Source organism: Hylobates moloch, unplaced genomic scaffold (genome assembly GCF_009828535.3).
Source record: "Hylobates moloch isolate HMO894 unplaced genomic scaffold, HMol_V3 SCAFFOLD_6, whole genome shotgun sequence".
NCBI lineage: Eukaryota > Metazoa > Chordata > Mammalia > Primates > Hylobatidae > Hylobates > Hylobates moloch.
The window spans coordinates 103813172-103835297 of record NW_026652281.1 but is presented as its reverse complement, the minus strand read 5'-3'; the positions used below and the strand labels follow the sequence as shown (position 1 = coordinate 103835297).

General features: G+C 50.1%; 2 protein-coding genes across 8 annotated transcripts in view; one reads left to right on the top strand and one right to left on the bottom strand.

The window, feature by feature from the left end:
* NFATC3 (nuclear factor of activated T cells 3) overlaps positions 1 to 22126 on the bottom strand; it is a 174836-nt gene that overhangs the window by 7365 nt on the left and 145345 nt on the right. Inside the window, exons 10-11 of one of the 7 annotated variants that reach the window (XM_058441131.1) lie at positions 17993 to 18046; positions 10007 to 12899 (exon numbers count right to left, since the gene is read on the bottom strand). The exons of 1 other annotated variant lie outside the window; for it this stretch is intronic. In XM_058441131.1, coding sequence (XP_058297114.1) covers positions 12778 to 12899; positions 17993 to 18046 — 176 coding nt within the window. In that variant the 3' untranslated portion in view covers positions 10007 to 12777. Of the gene's footprint in view, positions 1 to 10006; positions 12900 to 17992; positions 18082 to 21258; positions 21591 to 22126 lie in introns of those variants that run through there. 5 more of the 7 variants (XM_032157712.2, XM_032157708.2, XM_032157709.2 and 2 more) reach the window with 5 other exon arrangements.
* Positions 3095 to 9212, top strand: ESRP2 (epithelial splicing regulatory protein 2). The gene is made up of 15 exons (XM_032157714.2): positions 3095 to 3418; positions 3504 to 3632; positions 5153 to 5266; positions 5378 to 5492; positions 5832 to 5930; positions 6441 to 6495; positions 6569 to 6679; positions 6753 to 6885; positions 6968 to 7010; positions 7160 to 7461; positions 7569 to 7781; positions 7887 to 8085; positions 8236 to 8422; positions 8712 to 8877; positions 8951 to 9212. The coding sequence occupies exons 1-15, from the start codon at positions 3227 to 3229 to the stop codon at positions 9038 to 9040; spliced, it is 2148 nt and encodes a 715-aa protein (XP_032013605.1). The 5' UTR covers positions 3095 to 3226; the 3' UTR covers positions 9041 to 9212.

Here is a 22126-nt window from a genome sequence, read left to right as displayed (position 1 = left end):
AGGATGATGGAGTGGGGAGATAATACACGATTAATAGATCGTGTTATAAATTGGCTAAGTTGGGGGATCAGGGGGGCAGAAAGAAGCAATGAGGGACGGTTGGGGTCAGGAGTGTGGGTTGTTTAGTAATAATGGGGTGATCTGGAAGGACTCATCTGAAGGTGAGTAAGGGATCTCAGCAAACAGGACCCCACCCTCCTGCCTAGTATTTAAACGAATTTGGTTTTTAAAGAAGAATCCAGGCCGGGAGCGGTGGCTCACGCTTGTAATCCCAGCACTTTGGGAGGCCGAGGCGGACGGATCACGAGGTCAGGAGATCGAGACCACGGTGAAACCCCGTCTCTACTAAAAATACAAAAAAATTAGCCGGGCATGGTGGCGGGCGCCTGTAGTCCCAGCTACTCGGAGAGGCTGAGGAAGGAGAATGGCGTGAACCCGGGAGGCGGAGCTTGCAGTGAGCCGAGATTGCGCCACTGCACTCCAGCCTGGGCGACAGAGCGAGACTCCGTCTCAAAAAAAAAAAAAAAAAGAAGAAGAAGAATCCAAGGGTTGGAGCTGAGTGCACGGTAGCTCACGCCTGTAATTCTAGCCCTTCGGGAGGCCGAGGTGGGCGGAGTTCGAGACCAGCCTGGTCAACATGGCGAGACCCCGTCTCTGCAAAAAATACAAAAATTAGCCGGGCGTGGTGGCTCACGCCTGTAATCCCAGCACTTTGGGAGGCCGAGGCGGGTGGATCACCTGAGGTCAGGAGTTCGAGACCATCCAGCCTGATCAACATGGTGAAACCCCGTCTCTGCTAAAAAAATAAAGGCGTGGTGGCACACGCCTGTAATCCCAGCTACTTGGGAGGCTGAGGCAGGAGAATCGCTTGAACCCAGGAGGCGGAGGTTGCAGCAAGCCGAGATCGCGCTATTGAACTCCAGTTTGGGCAACAAGAGCGAAACTCCGTCTCAAAGAAAAGAATAATAAAAATTAAAAAAAATAAAAAAGAATCTAAGTTGCAGGAGTTGTCTTGCTATGGGGGCAGCCGGATGGGCACCCGGGGTAGTTTAGGGGAGCCGCACTGTGCTACCAGCGCGTGCCTCAGGTTCACGACCCAGCGGCGATTTGGACACGCATAAGCGCGTCTTCCGTGGGAAAGCGCTCCGGACTGCCAGAGACGCCACAACGGAGCGGTCACCTCGCGAAGGTGGCTTCCGGGAAGAGCGGGCGTCGAGACTCACACTGAAGAGGAAAAAGGGCCTAGAGGCTGCACAGATGAGGTAGCCAGGAGGGGCGAGAAGGAGACCGAGTAGCGCCCGGACCTCCGGGCGGGGACGCTGTGACCCTGTGCTGTAAGAGTGGAACCCAGACAGGAGCCAAGGAGGAAGCGACGTGTTTCTGTGGAGCTTTAGGAATGCGGCGGTTAGGGCCACTGGTTTAGGGGACTTGGCTGGAAGGGCGTTGCCGGAGGAAGGGCCGCCTCCACCAGGCGCAAGCGCGCTACCGGGCGGGAGGGGGAGGAGCCTTACTCGCGGTTGCGCCCCGCCCCGCGAACAAATATTTGACATTCCAGACTTATCGGGAGGAGGGGCCCGAGGAGCAACGTTCTCCCTTCCCCCGCGCCTGATTCGCTTACCGCTTCCGGGGGAAGAGACACATGGGCCAGTGCCCGGGTGGGCGGTCCGGAGATGGACAGCCGCGCACCAAGGCCCGCCTCCACCTGTAGGGAAAGTAAAGTGCTAGTCGCTCGAACCCGCCGGGCAAAGGAAGCACTTTCCATTCTCTCCCTGTCACCGTGTCCGGGCGCGAGTCATTTCCGTCCCGGGCGCCTGTTTCTTTAGCTGCCAAGTGGAGCTACGCTGAGCTCTCTCCCCCCGGGCCTCGCCCCTTTCCCGGGCATGAGCTCTGGTGATGCGCCCGGGTACCCCGCTCTCTCCATTGTCCAGGGGCCGGGCCGCAGCACCCTTCTTGTCCGAAAGCGCGTGGTGCGGCTCCCGTCTCAGTCTCGAGTCGGGCTAGGCAACTGCGTGACTCAGTTCCCGCCAGACTGGAGCCCCCTCCTTCCTGCTGGATTATTCAGTTTCTCAGTCACTTACTCAGTTTCTCAGTCACCTCCCTGGGAGAGTTTGGGAAAGTAAGGAACGGCCGGAAAACGCGCCATAAAGCAGCCTCACCAAGCTCCACTGGGCGAAGGGAGGAATGGGAGCCCCCAATGCGGGACTGTCAATTGGGTTGTAGGTGCGGGATGGAAAAGGGAGGATCTGCAGCCCGCATGCGCGCACACATGGTCAACGCTAGCCCCCCATCGGCCGGAGCGCTCGCAATCTCCAGGCAACTTCTCCATCGTCGAGAAAGGGACGAAAGCAGACAGGCCCCCACACGTGGGGTAGGAGTGAGGCTCCAGGCCCGTTCTACCCCTCTCAGCCTCGTCTAGGGTGCAGCTCTCTGGGGTTTGGGGGGTTCCTTTCCCCAGCATTGAGGCCTGCCCACTTCCAACCCACAACGACCGCGCTCTGGCACTTCTCAGTGCCAGGCTACCGCTCGGCCCTAGCATCTGCGTGGACAAGCCCTTCCCTGTGATCCCTGGTGACTACCCCACAGCTCTAACAACGCTGATGTTCCCGCCGTCCTCCCCTTTCCCAGCTGACTTCTGGTGATCCCCCCCACAGGGTGATAACCGGCAACTCTCACTGCCCCCTTGACCCTTTGACTTCCATCAACCCCAGACCTGCTGTGTTGACCCCCACAGCCCCTAGACTGCCTCCTGATGACTTCCATACTGGAGAAGGCCTCTGTCTTGCACGCTCCTTTGCAGAGGCCTGACGGCCCCTGGGGAAGAGTGGGGGGAGAGCGGAAGAATGGGTTAGCCCCCAAAATCAGGCAGGACCAGCCCTGGAAGTAGGAATCCGGATTTTGAGCGTGCGCCCAGGCCAGGAGCGTGAGTTCTTGCGTCCTGGGTTGGGTTCTCGCGGCCCTCCCCCAAGGTTCCCGGGGCCGCCCCGGTCACGTGGCCGGCGGGGCCGGCAGGTAACTCGCCTGGAGAGGGCGTGGGCCGGTAGCCGCCCCGCCCTGCGGGGCGCCACGGGCGGGTCTCGGCAGCGCCCACTGAGCCAGCCGGGCCGCAGGTGCCGCCCCCGATACACGGTGTCCCGCCCAAGCTGATCCGCGTCTGCGGTCGGTCGGTGCGTGCGTGCGCCTCGTCGGTCCGCGTGTGTCTGGCCGAGCGCCCCCTTCCTCTGCGGCCATGACTCCGCCGCCCCCGCCGCCGCCGCCTCCGCCCTCGGGCCCTGACCCCGCCGCGGACCCCTGCCCCTGGCCCGGATCACTGGTCGTCCTCTTCGGAGCTACGGCGGGTGCGCTGGGACGGGACCTGGGATCGGACGAGACCGACTTAATCCTCCTAGTTTGGCAAGTGGTTGAGCCGCGGAGCTGCCAGGTAGGGTGGAAAGGAGGCGGTGAGGTCCCCAGGGAGCTTCCGGGGTCGAGGGGCGCGACCGATCGGTTTCCCCCGCCGCTCACAGGTGGGGACGCTGCACAAATCGCTGGTTCGTGCGGAGGCGGCCGCACTGAGTACGCAGTGCCGCGAGGCGAGCGGCCTGAGCGCCGACAGCCTGGCGAGAGCAGAGCCGCTGGACAAGGTGCTGCAGCAGGTGAGCGCAGGGGTGGGTGGCGGCATGGCCTGGACGTGAGGACATTTCTGGGCGGGAGTGGCGGTCGGAGACTAGGCCTGGCGTGCCGCAACCAACCGGCCCAGGCGGCAGGACTGGGGTCTTGTTTAAAACTTTGAGCGACTCTCGCGTGTGCGTGTCCCTTTCATCCGCGCGTGCCGGCCATTCCCCTGGGCGCCTTACTTTTCAACCATTGCAGGAACCTACTCCTACCGAAGGGATCGGGACGCAGGCTTTGGGATCCATCCCCAGTTCCCGCCCGGGGAGCGAGGCCGAGACGCCTTTGGGAGACCTGCTGGGTCAGGTCTCCCTGAGCCGCAGCCGGAAGCCAAAGGGGTCGAGGGGCCCATATAGGTCACCGGTCCTTGCCGCCCGCGTCTTCGGCCTGCTTGGGAGCTGCTGGAGCGGAGGCGTAGGGCGGTGTCAGCCCTAGAGGTAGACGCCGCCAGGTGTAAACTGCTCGTCTAGGCCTGTCCCGGCCGGCTGGCCAGGCGTGGGCGCTGTCCCGGCCTCGCCTGGGGGACTATCTGCCTGCTGAGTGCAAAGGCCTGGGGTGCCTCCTGCCCTAGCTGAAGTGGGAGGTGGTTTCCATTGCTGTTTTCTTTTCCTTATCTTCACTACGGGGCTCACTCTGTGTCTGACTCTTGAGTGTCATTAGTGTAAGTCCTTTTTATATGCACACATTCTTTCATCTTCCAACAACTCTTGTGGTTCCTGATGAGGAGGCACCACGATGATGATTCCTTGTCTGTTCCAGAAGGGCTCTTCACTTGGGGAGTTTGCTGGAAGAGAGCTGGGTTGCCTTGCTCTGTCAGCCTCAAGTTGTAAAGTGTCACAGAATTGGCAGGGAGGGTTCGTGGGTCAGTGATTAGTGTTTATACTTCTCCAGTGGAGATGGACCTGGGGGAGGGCTGGGCAGCCTCAGGAGTGCCACCCCCTCTATGAGCAAACAGCTCAGTGCCAGCCGGTCAATAGGATGTGGGTCAAAGCTCATGCTGCCCCTGATGTCCAAGTGTGGAGCTCTGTCCTTGGAGTTTCTCTGCCCCTCGGTTGGTCAAACCTGGAGGCGGGGCTGCCATTGACCATGAGCCTTCTGGGCCTCAGGCAGGCCTGGGCCTCCCCCACCTGTCTGAGGGTGGTGCCTGGTCAGAGACAGGTTTAACCTGCTTTGCCCCGCCCCTTCCCACCTGCTTGTCCCACTCCAGGTGTTTGCTCTGGCCCCACTCCAAACTCCTGGAGTGTGTGTGTTGAGGGCTTGGGTTATGTGTGATTGCCCTCATTTGGCCTGGAGGAGGTGACAGTGGACTGGAACAGGGTTGGGGGGGTGAGGGGAAGGGACATAGGGCTAGGCTCAACAGGTGTGGCCTCTTCTTCCCAGGCAGGATAGGGCTGAACATCTGGCTGAACCAGCTTTGCAGCCTGCCTCCTTCCTCCTCCTACCCTCACTTCCTGCCTGCCCAGCTGTGAATCTGTGTGTTTCTCTCCCCATTACCTATCCCCAGTTCTCACAGCTGGTGAATGGGGATGTGGCTCTGCTGGGCGGGGGCCCCTACATGCTCTGCACTGACGGGCAGCAGCTATTGCGACAGGTCCTGCACCCCGAGGCCTCCAGGAAGGTATGCCCCTGAAGGAAAACTGGGCGGGGTGGGGTGGTCAGCAAGGTTCCCAGGACCCCTGTTGTCCTGAGGATGGGCAGGGCACTCATCCCCAATCCTATGTGCCTCTAGAACCTGGTGCTCCCCGACATGTTCTTCTCCTTCTATGACCTCCGAAGAGAATTCCATATGCAGCATCCAAGCACCTGCCCTGCCAGGGACCTCACTGTGGCCACCATGGCACAGGGTATCTGTGACCCAGCAGGGTTAGGGTGGAGAAGCCACTGTGGGTACATGTGTCTGAGTATGTGCATGCTATGGGTGGGTAATATGGACACATCCAAGACTGCATTATCTGCTAAGTCCCTGAGTGTACCTGTGTCTTTGTGTCTGTGCTAGGATGAGTTTGGAATGTGGGTATATGTCTATGTCTGGACTGGGAATCTGTAAGTGCACACATGAACTGGGCCAAAACAAATGTGTATGCTGGTCTCCAGCATGTGTCTATGGAGGGGAGTTGGGCCCAGGGGTAAACAGGATTAGTGCTTATGCTAAGATGTCTTCACTGTCACTTCTCTGCCCATAGATTTAGGACTGGAGACAGATGCCACAGAGGATGACTTTGGGGTCTGGGAAGTCAAGACAATGGTAGCTGTTATCCTCCATCTACTCAAAGAGCCCAGCAGTAAGGTTTCCCTCACTGCCTGTCACCTGTTCTCAGGGATGACGAATGCCTATTACTCCTCCCCACTGTGACCTTCTCTAAGAGACCACGGGGGAAGCCTCTGTCTTTTTTTTTTTTTTTTTTTTTTGAGACAGAGTCTCCCTCTGTAGCCTAGGCTGGAGTGCAGTGGCACAATCTCAGCTCACTGCAACCTCCACTTTCCGGGTTCAAGCGATTCTCCTGCCTAAGCCTCCAGAGTAGCTGGGATTATAGGCGCCTGCCACCACGCCCGGCTAATTTTTGTATTTTTAGTAGAGACGGGGTTTCACCATGTTGGCCAGGCTGGTCTGGAACTCCTGACCTCAAATGATCCACCCACCTTGGCCTCCCAAAGTGCTGGAATTATAGGCGTAAGCCACTGTGCTCAGCCTGTCGTTTCCTCATCTCTCTCAACTGTCCTCTTTTTGCAGAACTTGGTGGGGAGACCCCTCTCCACCAGACCCTGCTGACCCCCAGGCCATCTTTTCTCAGGTCAATTGTTTTCGAAGCCCGAGGTGATAAAGCAGAAATATGAGACGGGGCCTTGGTGAGTGTGGGAGCAGGGGCTGGGGGTGACAACAGCTGAATAGCTCTGACAGCACTGTGCCCTGCCCCTACAGCAGCAAGGCTGATGTGGTGGACAGTGAGACTGTGGTACGGGCTCGTGGGTTGCCCTGGCAGTCATCAGACCAGGACGTGGCTCGCTTCTTCAAAGGGCTCAACGTGGCCAGGTGGGTGTGGTGGGGTGGGTGGGCCCAACTGGACAGGCCTACCCAGGAGGCACTAACAGCACTGGCTCCACAGGGGTGGTGTAGCACTCTGCCTCAACGCCCAGGGCCGCAGAAATGGCGAGGCCCTCATCCGCTTTGTGGACAGCGAGCAGCGGGACCTAGCGCTGCAGAGACACAAGCACCACATGGGCGTCCGCTATATTGAGGTGGGGCTTTGGGCTGGGAGCGGAGCAGGGCCAATCTGAGTCAGGCCTGAAACCCAGGGGCTGCTGCTCTCTGTACCCACAGGTGTATAAAGCGACAGGGGAGGAGTTTGTAAAGATTGCAGGGGGTGAGTATACCGCAAACAGGGCCTGGCTCCCCTGGTTCTTGATCCATCTCACTTCCCCACCACCCCTTGCCTGCCTGCTCCCCTGCATGGGTTAGTGTCTGGAGGAGCATGAGTGAAGTCAGCAGGTGACTCTCATGTCCCCCACACAGGCACATCACTAGAGGTGGCTCGTTTCTTGTCACGGGAAGACCAAGTGATCCTGCGGCTGCGGGGACTGCCCTTCTCAGCTGGGCCAACGGATGTGCTAGGCTTCCTGGGGCCAGAGTGCCCAGTGACTGGGGGTGCTGAGGGGCTGCTCTTTGTGCGCCATCCTGATGGCCGGCCGACTGGTGATGCCTTCGCCCTCTTTGCTTGTGAGGAGCTGGCACAGGCTGCACTGCGCAGGCACAAGGCCATGCTGGGTAAGCGATACATTGAACTCTTCCGGAGCACTGCGGCCGAGGTGCAGCAGGTGAGCGCCCAGGGCTCCCCACCCCCAGATGTACTGTTACTCCAGGGCGGCCCTCTGTGTCCCTGCCCTACTTGGTATGACCAGCCTGTTGCTGCCTTCCTTACTAGGTCTTGAACCGCTATGCATCCAGCCCACTCCTTCCCACACTGACTGCCCCACTGCTGCCCATCCCCTTCCCACTGGCACCTGGGACTGGGAGGGACTGTGTACGCCTCCGAGGCCTGCCCTACACGGCCACCATTGAAGACATCCTGAGCTTTCTAGGGGAGGCAGCAGCTGACATTCGGCCCCATGGTGTGCACATGGTGCTCAACCAGCAGGTGAGGCCACTGCTTGGTAGGGGGAACACATAAATAGGAAGGGGTGTGTGTTAGGGGTAAGGCACTCTTACACATGACAAACTGCTCACAAGATGGTGTGCACAGGGCCGGCCATCGGGAGATGCCTTCATTCAGATGACATCAGCAGAGCGAGCCCTAGCTGCTGCTCAGCGTTGCCATAAGAAGGTGATGAAGGAGCGCTACGTGGAGGTGGTCCCCTGTTCCACAGAGGAGATGAGCCGTGTGCTGATGGGGGGCACCTTGGGCCGCAGTGGCATGTCCCCTCCGCCCTGCAAGCTGCCCTGTGAGTGCCCTAGGGGCTAGGGAAGAAGGAGGCCTGTGGGAGCCAGGCTGTTGTAAGCCCCTACCTTCTATAGCGGGCACTCCTTTCTGGCTACCCCACCCAGGGCAGTGCTGGGCTCCGTGCACATGCACCTTCTACTTCTGTCTCTAGGCCTCTCACCACCTACCTACACCACCTTCCAAGCCACCCCAACGCTCATTCCCACGGAGACGGCAGCTCTATACCCCTCTTCAGCACTGCTCCCAGCTGCCAGGGTGCCTGCTGCCCCCACCCCTGTTGCCTACTATCCAGGGCCAGCCACTCAACTCTACCTGAACTACACAGCCTACTACCCAAGGTACCCTGCAGCTAAGAGAACATCACAGTCCCACTCCCTGTCCCAGTCTGGGGAAAGGTCACGATCCCCTTTCTGGACCAGATAACTCCTCCCTTGAGATGACAAGGGAGTAAGGTGGGAGCTGGCTAATGCCATCTACAAAACAGATCAAAGATGACTCTGTAGAGGCTGGGGCTTCATGGAGGAGGAACTGAATTAAGCACAAGGCAGAAACAAGGGAGGAGGGAAACAGGTCTCGGTCTAGGCCACAGGTGGCATGCATGACTAAATCTTGTCTCTCCCACCCTAGCCCCCCAGTCTCCCCCACCACTGTGGGCTACCTCACCACACCCACTGCTGCCCTGGCCTCTGCTCCCACCTCAGTGTTGTCCCAGTCAGGAGCCTTGGTCCGCATGCAGGGTGTCCCATACACTGCTGGTATGAAGGATCTGCTCAGCGTCTTCCAGGCCTACCAGGTGAGATTGTGTGGCTGGAGGGCCTGGCGGGTCCGGCTGAGCTCTCTGCCCTAAGTCTGTGTCCCTTCTGTAGCTACCCGCTGATGACTACACCAGTCTGATGCCTGTTGGTGACCCACCTCGCACTGTGTTACAAGCCCCCAAGGAATGGGTGTGTTTGTAGGAGAGAAAGCCAGGAGGTAAGAGCCAGCTGATATCCTCAGCGAACATGTCTCTCCTGAGTCCAGAAGACCAGCACCCTCAACCTGGTAGCTTCTTTCTGGCTTGTCAAAGCTCTCAGAAGGTACCTAGAGGAGCCCAAGCCCCAGCTCCATCCTCCACTTATTCTTCTGCCTGTTTCCCCCAAAGACAATGGCTGGACCCTGCATGCAGGGCTGGGAGTGGAATGGGGCTAACCAGCTCCTGATGGCCTGAGCCAGGCATCTTGACTGGCATCTGGAGAGCCCTTTAGTCTGTCCTGGCTGTGGCCCATGCCAACAGATATCGTGGGGCTGACAGGTCCATGGCAGGCTTGCTTTCTTTTATAAAATGGAAGCTCTGGTACCTTCAATCTATGACTCCTGGGAGAATCAAGGGTCCATCTGAGCCTCTGAGTAAAGATCCCAATGTTCTACCTCCCCCTGTCCCTCTGGTGGGGGATAGGGAGGCAGAGAGAGCCAGCCCCTACCCTCAGAATATCTGGACCTCAGAGACCATGTTGTGCCAGGGGTAGTCCCACCTAAAGATGCTAGCCCCTCTCCAGGTGGGCATAAGGAGTAACAGATGGCAAAACCACAAACTATTTTGATGGACTGTGCTGCAGTATCACCAGAAGACATTAGGGGGCAGGAGGCCCCCACACAAAACCTTCAGGCTTGAATTTTAAAGGGGACTTTCTGCCAACTTTTCTTGTACGCCTTGGGAAAGCCAGTTGCCCTGAACCCAGCAGACACCGTGGAATGTCCTTTGCACGCATTAAATGGTACAGAACTGAAGCCTTGGAAGCAATTTGGAACTCGATCTTCTCTTCCTTAAATGAAAAGTTATTGACCAAATGGACTTTTTAAAAGACACAGGACCCTTAACTTTGCCCCAAAGCGAGGGGCTCCACACCAACCCCAGGCAGAGGAACACTCAGACAGATTAAGAATACTGTTGACCTGTCACTGTTTATTATTTCAGCACTAAAACTGAGGAGCCTCAACTGCTGGCTCTTCTTCCCTTTGTATTTGTGTAAGGAGCACTACACTCCCATAAAAGGTTTTAAAATACAAAATGTACAAGAACACACAATTCCAAGTGCTGTAAACATAACTGAGAACCAGTTCCTTTACTAAACATCCATTTTATAAAATACAAGGTTTCAATTTGAGCCCATCTGAGCCTTAAAGATCCATTCTGAATACCAAAAACGGCTTCACAGCCAGGCCCAGAAGAGGTCTGGTGATAATGGCTGGCCCTGGGTGGGGAAAGTTTACACCTGGGCAGCAACACCGCACATGAACCCAAAGACATGTTCTTTTTAAAGCTGTTTTCAGCCATGTTTCTCTGTGTATCTCCAGTAAGGAGAAGGCTACTCATTCCATTCCTCAACCCAAGGGCTAGCCCAGTTAGAGTAGGAGGGGGTGCGTACTAGCACGTGCCCAGTTGCTCAGTGCTGCTACTAGAAATTGATTTGCATAGTCCAATGGATGTGTGCTTTAACACCACTATGTTGCACAAAAATTTAAGTCTTTATCTACAAAGCCAAAAAATATTGACTCAACACCAAAGCTTTTACAAAGCTGATATAAAACTGCTTACCTAGTATACAAAGCTCTATTTTAAAATTTAATGTTTATTTTAAATAGGAAAGCATTTCTAGTGCTACAGGCATCAAGGTATTTAGAAGGCATCAAAATTTGGTGCATAGCAACTCTGGATCATAGAGGCTTTTAATTCTTGAGGGCAGCAAAGCAGTCCCCAAAGGGTATTGCAAGGGGAACTCTTGCAATAACCTCATATGAGGCAGCTACACCAGGGGCAAAAGGGTAGAAGCAAGTCTGGCCATTTCTCTGGAATGTCAACTGAGAGGCCAACTTCTTGCCCCTCCAAAGGAAGCTGTGGGCTTCCAACCACAGGCCCAGAAGCAAATCTCACTATCCACATTCTGTGACACAACTCACTTTTCAAGAAAATTTGAAAACACCCAGCTCCAAGAGGGGCCACAGTGATCTGCTGAAGGATAGACCTTTTTCTCTAACTAACTTTAGGGGAGAAATCTAAAATACATTTTGTTTTTTTTAAAGACCATACTTCCTCATCCTGAGTCAACAGCTCCTACCCTACTGACAACAGGTGGTGGGCAATAGGCCAGCTCCCTTTCCCAGACCTGAGGTGGCCTTAGTAGAGAGAGTCCTGGCATCAAGGGCCTGCAGTCTCCTGGAATAACAGCATCAGGCCTTCAACCAGCACACTGTCTCACATATAGGCACTCAAAAAATCTGCTTCCTGAATCAATGAAAGTATATTATTTCATTTGAAAGCATACTGCAAACTTCAGAGGCTGTGTAATGGGCCCAGGAACAGGTAAAAAATCCCATTAGGGAGAGGGGTAAGGGCAGGTTTTTTTTTTTTTTTTTTAAGTACCCAACTCGGGTACCTCCTTTGGTAGACAGCAGGCTGCAGTTTCTGCTGGGCCCTGCCTTGGACACCAGTCTCACCAGCAGCAGCACCAGGGTGTCTTTGGTGTGGAGGGTCAGGTTATCACTTCTGGATGTGCTCAGAGCCTTCTGGGGAAAAGGCTGGTTTTTAGATCATACAGACAGGACAGGGTAGGCCAGAATCATTTCAGGCTATAAACAGAACGGCAGATAAGCCTTCCATGCCAGTGTGACTCTTAAAACCTTCCCATCTGGAGTCCTGTATTTTTCTCTGCCCATGCTGATGTACTGCTCATTTGTGCTTTAGCTCTGCACACAGCCTGGCCTCTAGAGAAGAGTTAGAACTGCAAAGCTGCCTAAACCACTGTGAGACTGGCTTCAAAGGTCACAGAACAGCCAAAGGCAGATGCTTCTGTTTGGAAAAGGTTCTAGGACCAGACGACACAAACAGGAAGAGCACTCCACAGCCTACTAGTTTTTATGATGGCAAGAAATCAAAGTGACCAAGCTAAAACCCCACCATTCAGAGTCACCTTAAATGTAGCCATCTTACCCAGGGTCCTGAGGGAAAAAGCAATTTCAACATGGAGCCAGTATGGAGAGATTGCAAGATTACCTAGAAAGTTACCAAAAGGCTATGCTCTGGAATGTCTTTTTATATTCCAACACTTCAATGATGGAATGGTCTCTTCTCATTTTATCTAACAACAGTTTAGTTTTATAAAGAGGTATGAGCTACATTTGGCTTTATTTCCTATAAATCTATGAAAGTCTTCAGGACACATGCTGACTTTCTGAGGCATAGGTGTGGGCTTGGGATATTTTTTTTTCTTTTTTTCTTTTTTTTTTTTTTTGCTTCTGGAAGGTCTTATCAAAAGTTCCTATTTTAAAAATTATCATAAAAACTAAAGGGCCCTTCAAATGACCATAAAGCAGTACAAATCACCAATCCTAGCTAAGTAACCAAGTCACCTGCAAAAGCAGCACCTCGGAAACAAGAGAGGCTGCTGCATTCACACTCAAAGCACCCATCATATAAAAGTATCCTAGTTAAATATAAAAAGCAAAGCTCATTTCCCCAAAGCTCAAACAGCCTATGCTGCTCCTGTTCTTTTGCCAAATCTACCCAAGGCCTGAGGTGGAGGAATGCTACTTTCCCACAAATGGTGGGTCCCACTCCTGGCTCCAGACCTGAAGGCTGCAGAGTTGGAAACCCAAGGTCCAAGGAGAGAAACATGCTGAGAAGTTGGTGGTGGACACAAGGCTGCAGTGAGCACTGTTAGAGCCCGTCAGATCTTCCTAAATCCAGGGACTCAGGACTCGGGAGGGGAGCCTGCCTGCTCACCCCTGCTCCTTGGGAAACAGAAATCTGGGACATGTCTCTCCCAATTATCTCGTTCACTGAAAAACAAGAAAAGGGAGAGTGATTAGTGACCTCTGAGTGACTAGCCATATGATGCCCAATGCTGAGCTCTACCTCAGACATTTCCCTTCCCATGGCTTTCTGTAAAGATAGAGGCAGTGTCTGAAGCCTGCTCCTGAGCTGAGTGGCATTAGAGATGGAAACATCACTCCACAAACTGCTCCGGACCTCTTTTTCTCTCCCTCTCATTCAGTTCATTTTGGGTTGGGAAGGGGGCTTATCCTCACTCTAAAGGTATGTTTAAATAAGTATTCACCTTACTCTAACTTTTCTTCAATTCGTATCTCTTAGAGAAAGTTTTTATTTTCTACAATGCCACCTCCTATGTAAATGGAATGAAAGTAAATGCTTTGGTCAGAATCAATTACTGTGATGTGGGGGTGATTTTGCTACTCTATCCTAATACAAGCACTCTTTATTATGTGGGGGCATCTCTGTTGTTTGTGATCTTTTCTGATTGGAGGCTCTAGCTTTTCTGTTAATTTCTCTGATGTCCCAAGCATCTCAGGGAGGTACAGTGCTCTGTGAGGTCCAGAGGAAAGAATTTCCATCTTATGGAACTAACACAGAAGGGAACATCCCAAATCCCCAAAATAAGAAGCTTTAGTTCTCACATCATTTCATTCCTTGCCTTATCAACTGAAGAGTCTACGCTAATTCCACTCCTAGGCATATTTACAAGAGAAGTGAAAACATATGTCCACATTTAAAAACTTTCAAATGTTCACAGCAGCATTATTAATAATAGCCAAAAAGTGGAAACAATCCAAATGTCTACTAAATGATGAATGGATAAACAGTAAGTTGTCTCTATCCATAAAATGGAATATTCAGCCTTGAAATGTAATGAAGTTCTGATACATGCTACAACATGGATGAGCCTTGAAAACAGTCTGCTAAGTGAAAGAGGCCAGACACAAAAGGTCATATATAATTCCATTTAGATGAAATGTCCAGAACAGGCCAATCCATAGAGACAGAAAATAGATTACAGGTTGTGGAGAGGGAGAAACAGGGAGTGATTACTAATGAGTATGGAGTTTCTTTTAAGAGTAATGGAGTTATAAAATTAGATACTAGTAGCCAGGCGCGGTGGCTCACGCCTGTAATCTCAGCACTTTGGGAGGCTGAGGCAGGCAGATCACCTGAGGTCGGGAGTTTGAGACCAGCCTGACCAATGGAGAAACCCCATCTCTACTAAAAATATAAAATTAGCCGGGCGTGGTGGCGCATGCCTATAATCCCAGCTACTTGGGAGGGTGAGGCAGGACAATCACTTGAACCCGGGAGGCAGAGGTTACCATGACCTGAGATTGCACCATGCACTCCAGCCTGGGAAACAAGAGCGAGACTCGGTCTCAAAAAATAAATAAATAAAAATAAAAGTAGATACTAGTAATAGTTGCAAAACTCTGACTATACTAAAAACCACTGAGTTGTATATTTTTAAGGATAAATTTTATGGTATGTGAATTATATCTCATTACAGCTGTTATAAACAAAAACAGACCAAAACAAAAAGTTTTCTATACTTAGAATTTGATGTGATCATACAGCAAAGAAACACTAACAAACATTTAAAAAATCTTCCAAGTATTAACATCTAATCTTTTTCTATTTTACACAGTTCAGAACAAAAATTTCTCAAACTCATATGGCTATAAGGAGAGGGAACTAATATTTACTAATTCAGTTGCTTGAACCTGGGACGTGGAGGTTGCAGTGAGCCGAGGTTGTGCCACTGCAGTCCAGCCTGGGAGACAAAGCAAGACTCCATCTCAAAAAAAAAAAAAAAAAAAAAAAGGCCAAGCGCAGTGGCTCACGCCTATAAACCCAGCACTCTGGGAGGCCGAGGCGGATGGATCACAAGGTCAGGAGTTCAAGACCAGCCTGGCCAAGATGGTGAAACCCTGTCTCTACTAAAAATACAAAAATTAGCCGGGCACGGTGGCAGGCGCCTGTAATCCTAGCTACTCAGGAGGCTGAGGCAGGAGAATCGCTTGAACTAGGTGGGGCGGAGGTTGCAGTGAGCCAAGATTGCGCCACTGCACTCCAGCCTGTGCAACAGAGTGAGACTCCGTCTCAAAAAAAAAAAAAAAAAAAAAAAAAAAAAAGATTTGGCTTGGCTGTGGTTAGTAGAATAGTAAAGAGGTAGGGACTTGAAGCCAAAGGACTCTGCAAAACAGTGAAGATTAATCAATACTGGTGAGCTAATAATTACTAAGTGATATGCTTTTTTTTTTTTTCACTGGAGCATGCCACCGTGCCCAGCTAATTTTTTGTATTTTTAGTAGAAACGGGGTTTCACCATGTTAGCCAGGATGGTCTCGATCTCCTGACCTCATGATCCACCCACCTCGGCCTCCCAAAGTGCTGGGATTACAGGCGTGAGCCCCTGCGCCTGGCCAGTGATAAGCAATTTTTTAAGGTATAGATTAATAAAGTACTTTGTCAGATTTTTTTTTTTTTTTTTTGAGATAGAGTCTTGCTCTGTCACCCAGGCTAGAGTGCAGTGGCACAATCTTGGCTCACTGCAACCTCCGTCTCCCGGGTTCAAGCGGTTCTCCTGCCTCAGCCTCCTGAGTAGCTGGGATTACAGGTGCCCGCCATTGTGCCTGGCTAATTTTTATATTTTTAGTAGAGGCAGGGTTTCACCATCTTGGCCAGGCTGGTCTTGAACTCCTGACCTCATGATCCACCTGCCTCAGCCTCCCAAAGTGCTGGGATTACAGGTGTGAGCCACCACGCTTGGTGTTTTGTTTTTTGAAGAGACAGGGTCTCGCTCTGTTACCCAGACTGGAGTGCAGTGGTGCAATCATAGTTCAAACTTGAACTCCTGGCCTCAAGCCATTCTCCCACCTCAGCCTCCGAAGTATTCGGTTGGTGTAAAAGTAACTGTGGTTTTTGGCATTACTTCTAATGGCGAGAACCGTGATTACTTCTGCACCAACCTAATAGCTGGGACTATAGGCACACACCACCATGACTGGCTGATTTAAAAATTTTTTTTGTTGAGATAGGGTCTTGCTATGTTGCCAAAGCTGATCTCTAACTCCTGGCCTCAAGCAATCCTCCCACAGTGCTGGGATTACAGGCATGAGCCATTGTGCCTGACCTGTCAGATGATATTTAAGTAAATTTGCCAGGCTGGGATTTATTAACCATTCATAATGGATGCTGCAAAGAATAATAGAATATAAACTAAACTTACTCCTGACTTTCTAAAAATAACTCACTGGAATAGTTTCTTTGTAAATGAAAAGTTGTGAGGATGCTTTGCATAAGAATATATTTTTCTCTTCAGTTTCTTCATCAGTACAATGGAGAAGAGAAATACCTCCTATATAGTACATAGAGAGGGAATATAAAGTGGGCATAAGAAGGCAAGGCAGCCCTTGGCACCTGTTATTTCAAGCCACAAAAAATATAAGGCACAGTGTTTTCTGTGTAGATTCTGGGGGTTCTACGAGCTAGTCTTGTGCTAAGAGGGAGCACAAGGATGGCCCACAAATCTCTGTGCATGACTTCTAACATTCCTCCTCTTCATATTAGATTATCATCAGGTATCATCATTATGCCTCCCAAATAGGCTATGAGCTCCCAAAAGGCAAGAGCCTTGCCACTGAGGAAACATCCATTCCTGATGACTAAATAAATGGACCCTAATTCAATACAATCACTTGGAAGCTATTTAGAACAAGCACAGTGAAAGTTCATTAGGTGGTAGGTAGGAAGGGGACCAGAGAATGTTAAGACTAATGCATGTTATTTGATTTTCACAGTGTGTATTTTAGGCAGGCATTACAGCAGTGGCAAAAAGCCAAATATATAAGCAAGCACCTGGCTCACAATCAAATCATCTTTTCTTATCATTTGTCACTTCCAAAGGCAATAATTTCAAAGATGTTCCAGGCTGCTATGAAAAACACTTTTTACAATTTGTATTTCACTGTTCAAATTTTAAAACTACAAACTGATTTTAAATGGTGTTTTATCATCAAAAACCACATGATGTGTTTTCTCTCTTTTTTCTTTTTTTCTATTTTTCTTGGCAATGGGGTCTCACTCTGTTGCCCAGGCTAGAGTGCAGGGGGCACAATCATGGCTCACTGCAGCCTTGAATTCCTGGGCTCAGGTGATCTTCCTACCTCAGCCTCCTAAGTAGCTGGGCCTACAGGCATGTGCTACTACGCCTATGCCTGGATGATTTTTGGATTTTTTTTTTTCCTGCAGAGATGAGGTCTCACCATGTTGCCCAAGATAGTCTCAAACTCCTGGACTCAAGTGATCCTCCCACCTCAGCCTCCTAAAGTACTAGGATTACAGGCGTGACCCACTGCACCCAGCTGAGGTGTTGTTCTTCTATGTCTTATAAGAAGTCAATGCTTATATTTTCCTGACGATGAGGGTCCATATCTAGCACTGTCTATTCACTTACCAAGTACACTTATGTAAGGATGAAACCATCATTTTCTAAAGTAGGCATGTGGTATTGTTTATAATGGAAGCCTGCTCAATGCTGTGTTATTTCTGCTCCCCCTTACCAAAGCTCTGCTGTTCCTTTGCCTGGTGTGCCTCACCTTACTTAGCTGAAGGAACCTGGAAAGTTCCTGACAGTTTAGGATTTTAAAACTAGGTTAAAGTCAGAAGATTTTCCACAAAGTAGTGCTCAAGCGGACTATACTCAACTATACATTATACCACAGGATTCACTTATTTATAAATTCACCAGCAGTCAGGAGATTTAAGTTCCAATGGGGCAGACTTTCTCTATCTTGTTTTCCTCTGAATCCCTAGTGCTTACATATATTGAGTACTAAATAAAATTACTTGCCAACTGAATCTTTAATACAATTTGGGGACTTGGAACAATGACAACAAAAATCATGCTCAAGTAATTGCTACGGGTGAGCACTGAATATGAATTTTAGGCTAGGGAGTCAGAACTGCAACAAAGTGCTTTCACAGACCCTTAGCAATAACTTGAGCCGAGTGTTAATCATGCAAGTCCTCTGCTTTCCTTCTCCCTCACTTCTCCCTCAGGCTGGGGGCTCTGGGTTCAGGCTCTCACCTCTAGATTCCTCAGATATCTTCCTGCTGGGACTGGCCAAAACGTAGGTCTCAACTGAAGCAAGTCAAAATTATTACTGGTAAACAAATCTATGATGTAATGTAAATGTAAGTAATTAGCAATCTTGATAAGCGCAATTTTTAAGTTGTTAAAAATACTAATGCTTGCAATTTAATTTTCAAGTCATCTTGAATGGATATATGCATGAATTTGCTGATTTATTTAAACCGTAATCCAGGCCAGGTGCTATGGCTCATGCCTGTTATCCCAACACTAGGGGAAGCCAAGGCAGGAAGATTGTTTGAGGCCAGGAGTTCAAGAATAGCCTGGCCAACAAACAAAGTGACAATTTCTTTTTTTTTTGAGACAGAGTCTCCCTCTGTCTCCCAGGCTGGAGTGCAGTGGCGCAATCTCAGCTCACTGCAAGCTCCGCCTCCCAAGTTCACACCATTCTCTTGTCGCAGCCTCCCGAGTAGCTGGGACTATAGGTGCCCGCCATAACGCCTGGCTTTTTTTTTTTTTTGTATTTTTTTTTAGTAGAGACAGGGTTTCACCATGTCAGCCAGGATGGTCTCGATCTCCTGACCTCGTGATCCACCTGCCTCGACCTCCCAAAGTGCTGGGATTACAGGCGTGAGCTACCCCGCCCGGCTGTGACAATTTGTCTCTTAAAAAAAAAAAAAAAAAGTAAAAATAAACTTTAGTCCACTAAGTATGTGAGGTGGCTTCCCTATTTAAGATAACAGTATAAGGAATTGTTTATGCCTCTAATGTACAATTTTATCATTTTTCTTCCCCCCAATTTTTTTTGAGATAGAGTCTTACTCTGTCACCCAGGCTAGAGTGCAGTGGTATGATCTTGGCTAACTGCAACCTCTGCCTCCCACCCAGCTAATTTTTGTATTTTTGGTAGAAATGAGGTTTCTGCCATGTTGGCCAGGCTGGTCTCAAACTCCTGACCTCACATGATCTGGCCACCTCGGCCTCTCAAAATGCTGGGATTACAGGCGTGAGTCACCGCGCCCGGCCCTCATTTTCCTCCCTTTAAAGAGCAAAGTGAATTAAAAGCCTAGAACAAGAGTGAACAGTCCTCAATAAGGGTGCTAACAGGTTATGTAGGTCACGGGATCTGGCAGACTTTTGGCAGCCACCATCTGTGACTTCCACTACCCTAACTAACACTTGAATTTGCCTGTGCCACCACAACAAAAGTAGAGTCAGAGCTATCAATAATGTGTGCTGTAAGAAAAAATGTTCGTATTCAAGAAATGTTCAAATTGGCAGTCCACTGGAATGCTATTTCTACACACAAGAATGAGGTGCTTGAGCACCAATAGGCCTCTTATTTAGAGCTATTTCCCATGCTTAAGAATTCAAAGTTAGAACTGACAAGTATATAGTATGGAACCTCACAACCAGGTAGAGAGGGGCAGGGTAACCCAGGGTGCTCCCTCTTTGAAGGGAGTAGATACACATTGCCACATACACAAAATCCCAATGGACCTTTCTAATCTGCAGTTTTGTAAAGGATTTCGGGGTATTTTTAGAATCCATTTATATGTTATTTCCTCTTGAAGCTGCAATGAACATTCACCAAAGTTTGGTCACGTTATTCTTTTCCTGAACCTGAAGATTAAAGGTATTCATTCCCTGGGTAAACAATTTCGTGACGGTGTTAATTTATTATTATTATTATTATTATTACTATTATTATTTTAGGAGACAGCGTCTTAGTCTGCCACCCAGGCTGGAGTGAAGTGGTGTGATCATAGCTCACTACAGCCGTGAACTCCTAGGCTCAAGTGATCCTCCCGCTTCAGAGCCCTGCCCCAAGTAGCTGGGACTATAGGCATCTGCCACCATGCCCAGCTAATTTATTTTTTTATTTTTATTTATTTTTTTTGAGACAGAGTCTTGCTCTGTCGCCTAGGCTGCAGTGCAGTGGCATGATCTCAGCTCACCACAAACTCCGCCTCCCGGTTTCAAGCAATTCTCCTGCCCCAGCCTCCCAAGTAGCTGGGATTACAGGTACCTGCCACCATGCCCAGCTAATTTTTTTTTGTATTTTAGTAGAGGCGGTGTTTCACCATGTTCAGGCTGGTCTCAAACTCCTAACCTTGTGATCTGCCCACCTCAGCCTCCCAAAGTGTTGGGATTACAGGCATGAGCCACCACGCCTGGCCCAGCTAATTTATTTTTGGGGAGGATAGAGACAGGGTCTTATTATGTTGCCCAGGCTGGTCCCGAATTTCTGGCCTAAATTGATCCTCCCACCTCGCCTCGGCCTCCTAAAGCGCTGGCATTACAGGCATGAATCACCATGCCCAGCCGAGATGTTGTTTTTATAAAATAAAGACTAAATGTATTTTAAAAATGAAGCCTACATGTATGCAATTGTTATAAAAGCACCATCTAGGCCCGGCGCGGTGGCTCACGCCTGTAATCCCAGCACTTTGGGAGGCCGAGGCGGGCGGATCATGAGGTCAGGAGATCGGGACCATCCTGGCTAATACAGTGAAACTCCATCTCTGTTAAAAATACAAAAAATAGCTGGGCGTGGTGGTGGGCGCCTATAGTCCCAGCTACTCAGGAGGCTGAGGCAGGAGAATGGAGTGAACCCGGGAGGCGGAGCTTGCAGTAAGCCAAGATTGCACCACTGCACTCCAGCCTGGGCGACAGAGCGACTCCATCTCAAAATGAAAAAAAAAAAAGCACCATCTAAACTAAATACAGGAAAACATACTGAATTCACCTTTTTTATTTTATTTTATTTTATTTTATTTTTTTGTGAGGCTCTCATTCTGTTGCCCAGGTTGGAGTGCAGTGGCACGATCTTGGCTCACTGCAACGATCTTGGCACAGCACCAAACCTGGCCAATTTTTTCTTAAATTTTTTGTAGAGACAGGGTTTGCCATGTTGCCCAGGCTGGTCTCAAACTCCTGAACTCAAGTGATCTGTCTGCCTTGGCCTTCCAAAGCGCTGGGATAACAGACATGAGCCACCATGCCTGGCCTGAATTCATCTATTTATGGCATGAGTTGAGGAATTAATTTGGATTTATCAAAATCTGATTAATTTGGCCAGGTGTGGTGGCTCACGCTTGTAATCCCAGCACTTTGGGAAGTTGAGGCAAGAGGATCACTTGAGCCCAGGGAGTTCCAGGCTGCAGTAAGCTATGATCGTGCACTACTGCACTCCAGCCTAGGCAACAGTGCGAGACCCTGTCTCCAAATAAAACAAAAAAAAGGGAAAAACAAAAAAAAAATTAATTTGACTTTTCAAGCTACAGACAGAAATAAGTTCCTGAAAATTTAGAAGGTATCTATTGTAGGATGCTAATTATCTTAATTCATTCTTCCACAGTAATCAAGGTTTAAGTTAGTCACACTGACACCCAGCTACAGAGTATATTTCCTGGCTTCCCCATTGTAGCTAGGTATGGCCCATGCAATTCGTTTTCTTCAATGAAATGTGAGCAAAAGCGATGTATGTATCTTCCTCATCACTTGCTTGGCTTCCTTCTTCCTCCCCTTTTCCCATTCCTTCCTCGGGCTAAGACTCAGTCATGACTAAGTGGTTTCTCTGCTTTGACAAAACCTAAGGAGAAATATGAACAACAAATTGAAAGGAATCTTGATCTCTGAATTATCATGAAGTGTGAGAGAAATTTCCTTTGTGGAAATTTCTCTGGGATCTCCATTATACTAACTTAGCTAATTCTATTAACAAAAATAAAACCACCATAATTATAACACAGGAAGAATTTTTTTTTTTTTTTTTTTTTTGAGACGGAGTCTCGCTCTGTCGCCCAGGCTGGAGTGCAGTGGCGCAATCTCGGCTCACTGCAAGCTCCGCCTCCCGGGTTCACGTCATTCTCCTGCCTCAGCCTCTCCGAGTAGCTGGGACTACAGGTGCCCACCACCACGCCCAGCTAATTTTTTTGTATTTTTAGTAGAGACGGGGTTTCACCGTGGTCTCGATCTCCTGACCTCGTGATCCGCCCGCCTGGGCCTCCCAAAGTGCTGGGATTACAAGCGTGAGCCACCGTGCCCGGCCCACAGGAAGAATATTTAAGTACTGTAAGCAAGAAGACCAGCTTGAGCTCTTTTATGCCAGATTTTTTTTTTTTTTTT

Excerpts from the sequence above, each read along its gene's own strand:
- ESRP2 (XM_032157714.2), top strand. The coding sequence starts at position 3,227 with ATGACTCCGCCGCCCCCGCCGCCGCCGCCTCCGCCCTCGGGCCCTGAC. Across the intron at positions 5,931-6,440 it reads TCTACTCAAAGAGCCCAGCA|GTCAATTGTTTTCGAAGCCC; the intron begins GTAAGGTTTCCC and ends ATCTTTTCTCAG. Across the intron at positions 7,011-7,159 it reads GTTTGTAAAGATTGCAGGGG|GCACATCACTAGAGGTGGCT; the intron begins GTGAGTATACCG and ends TCCCCCACACAG.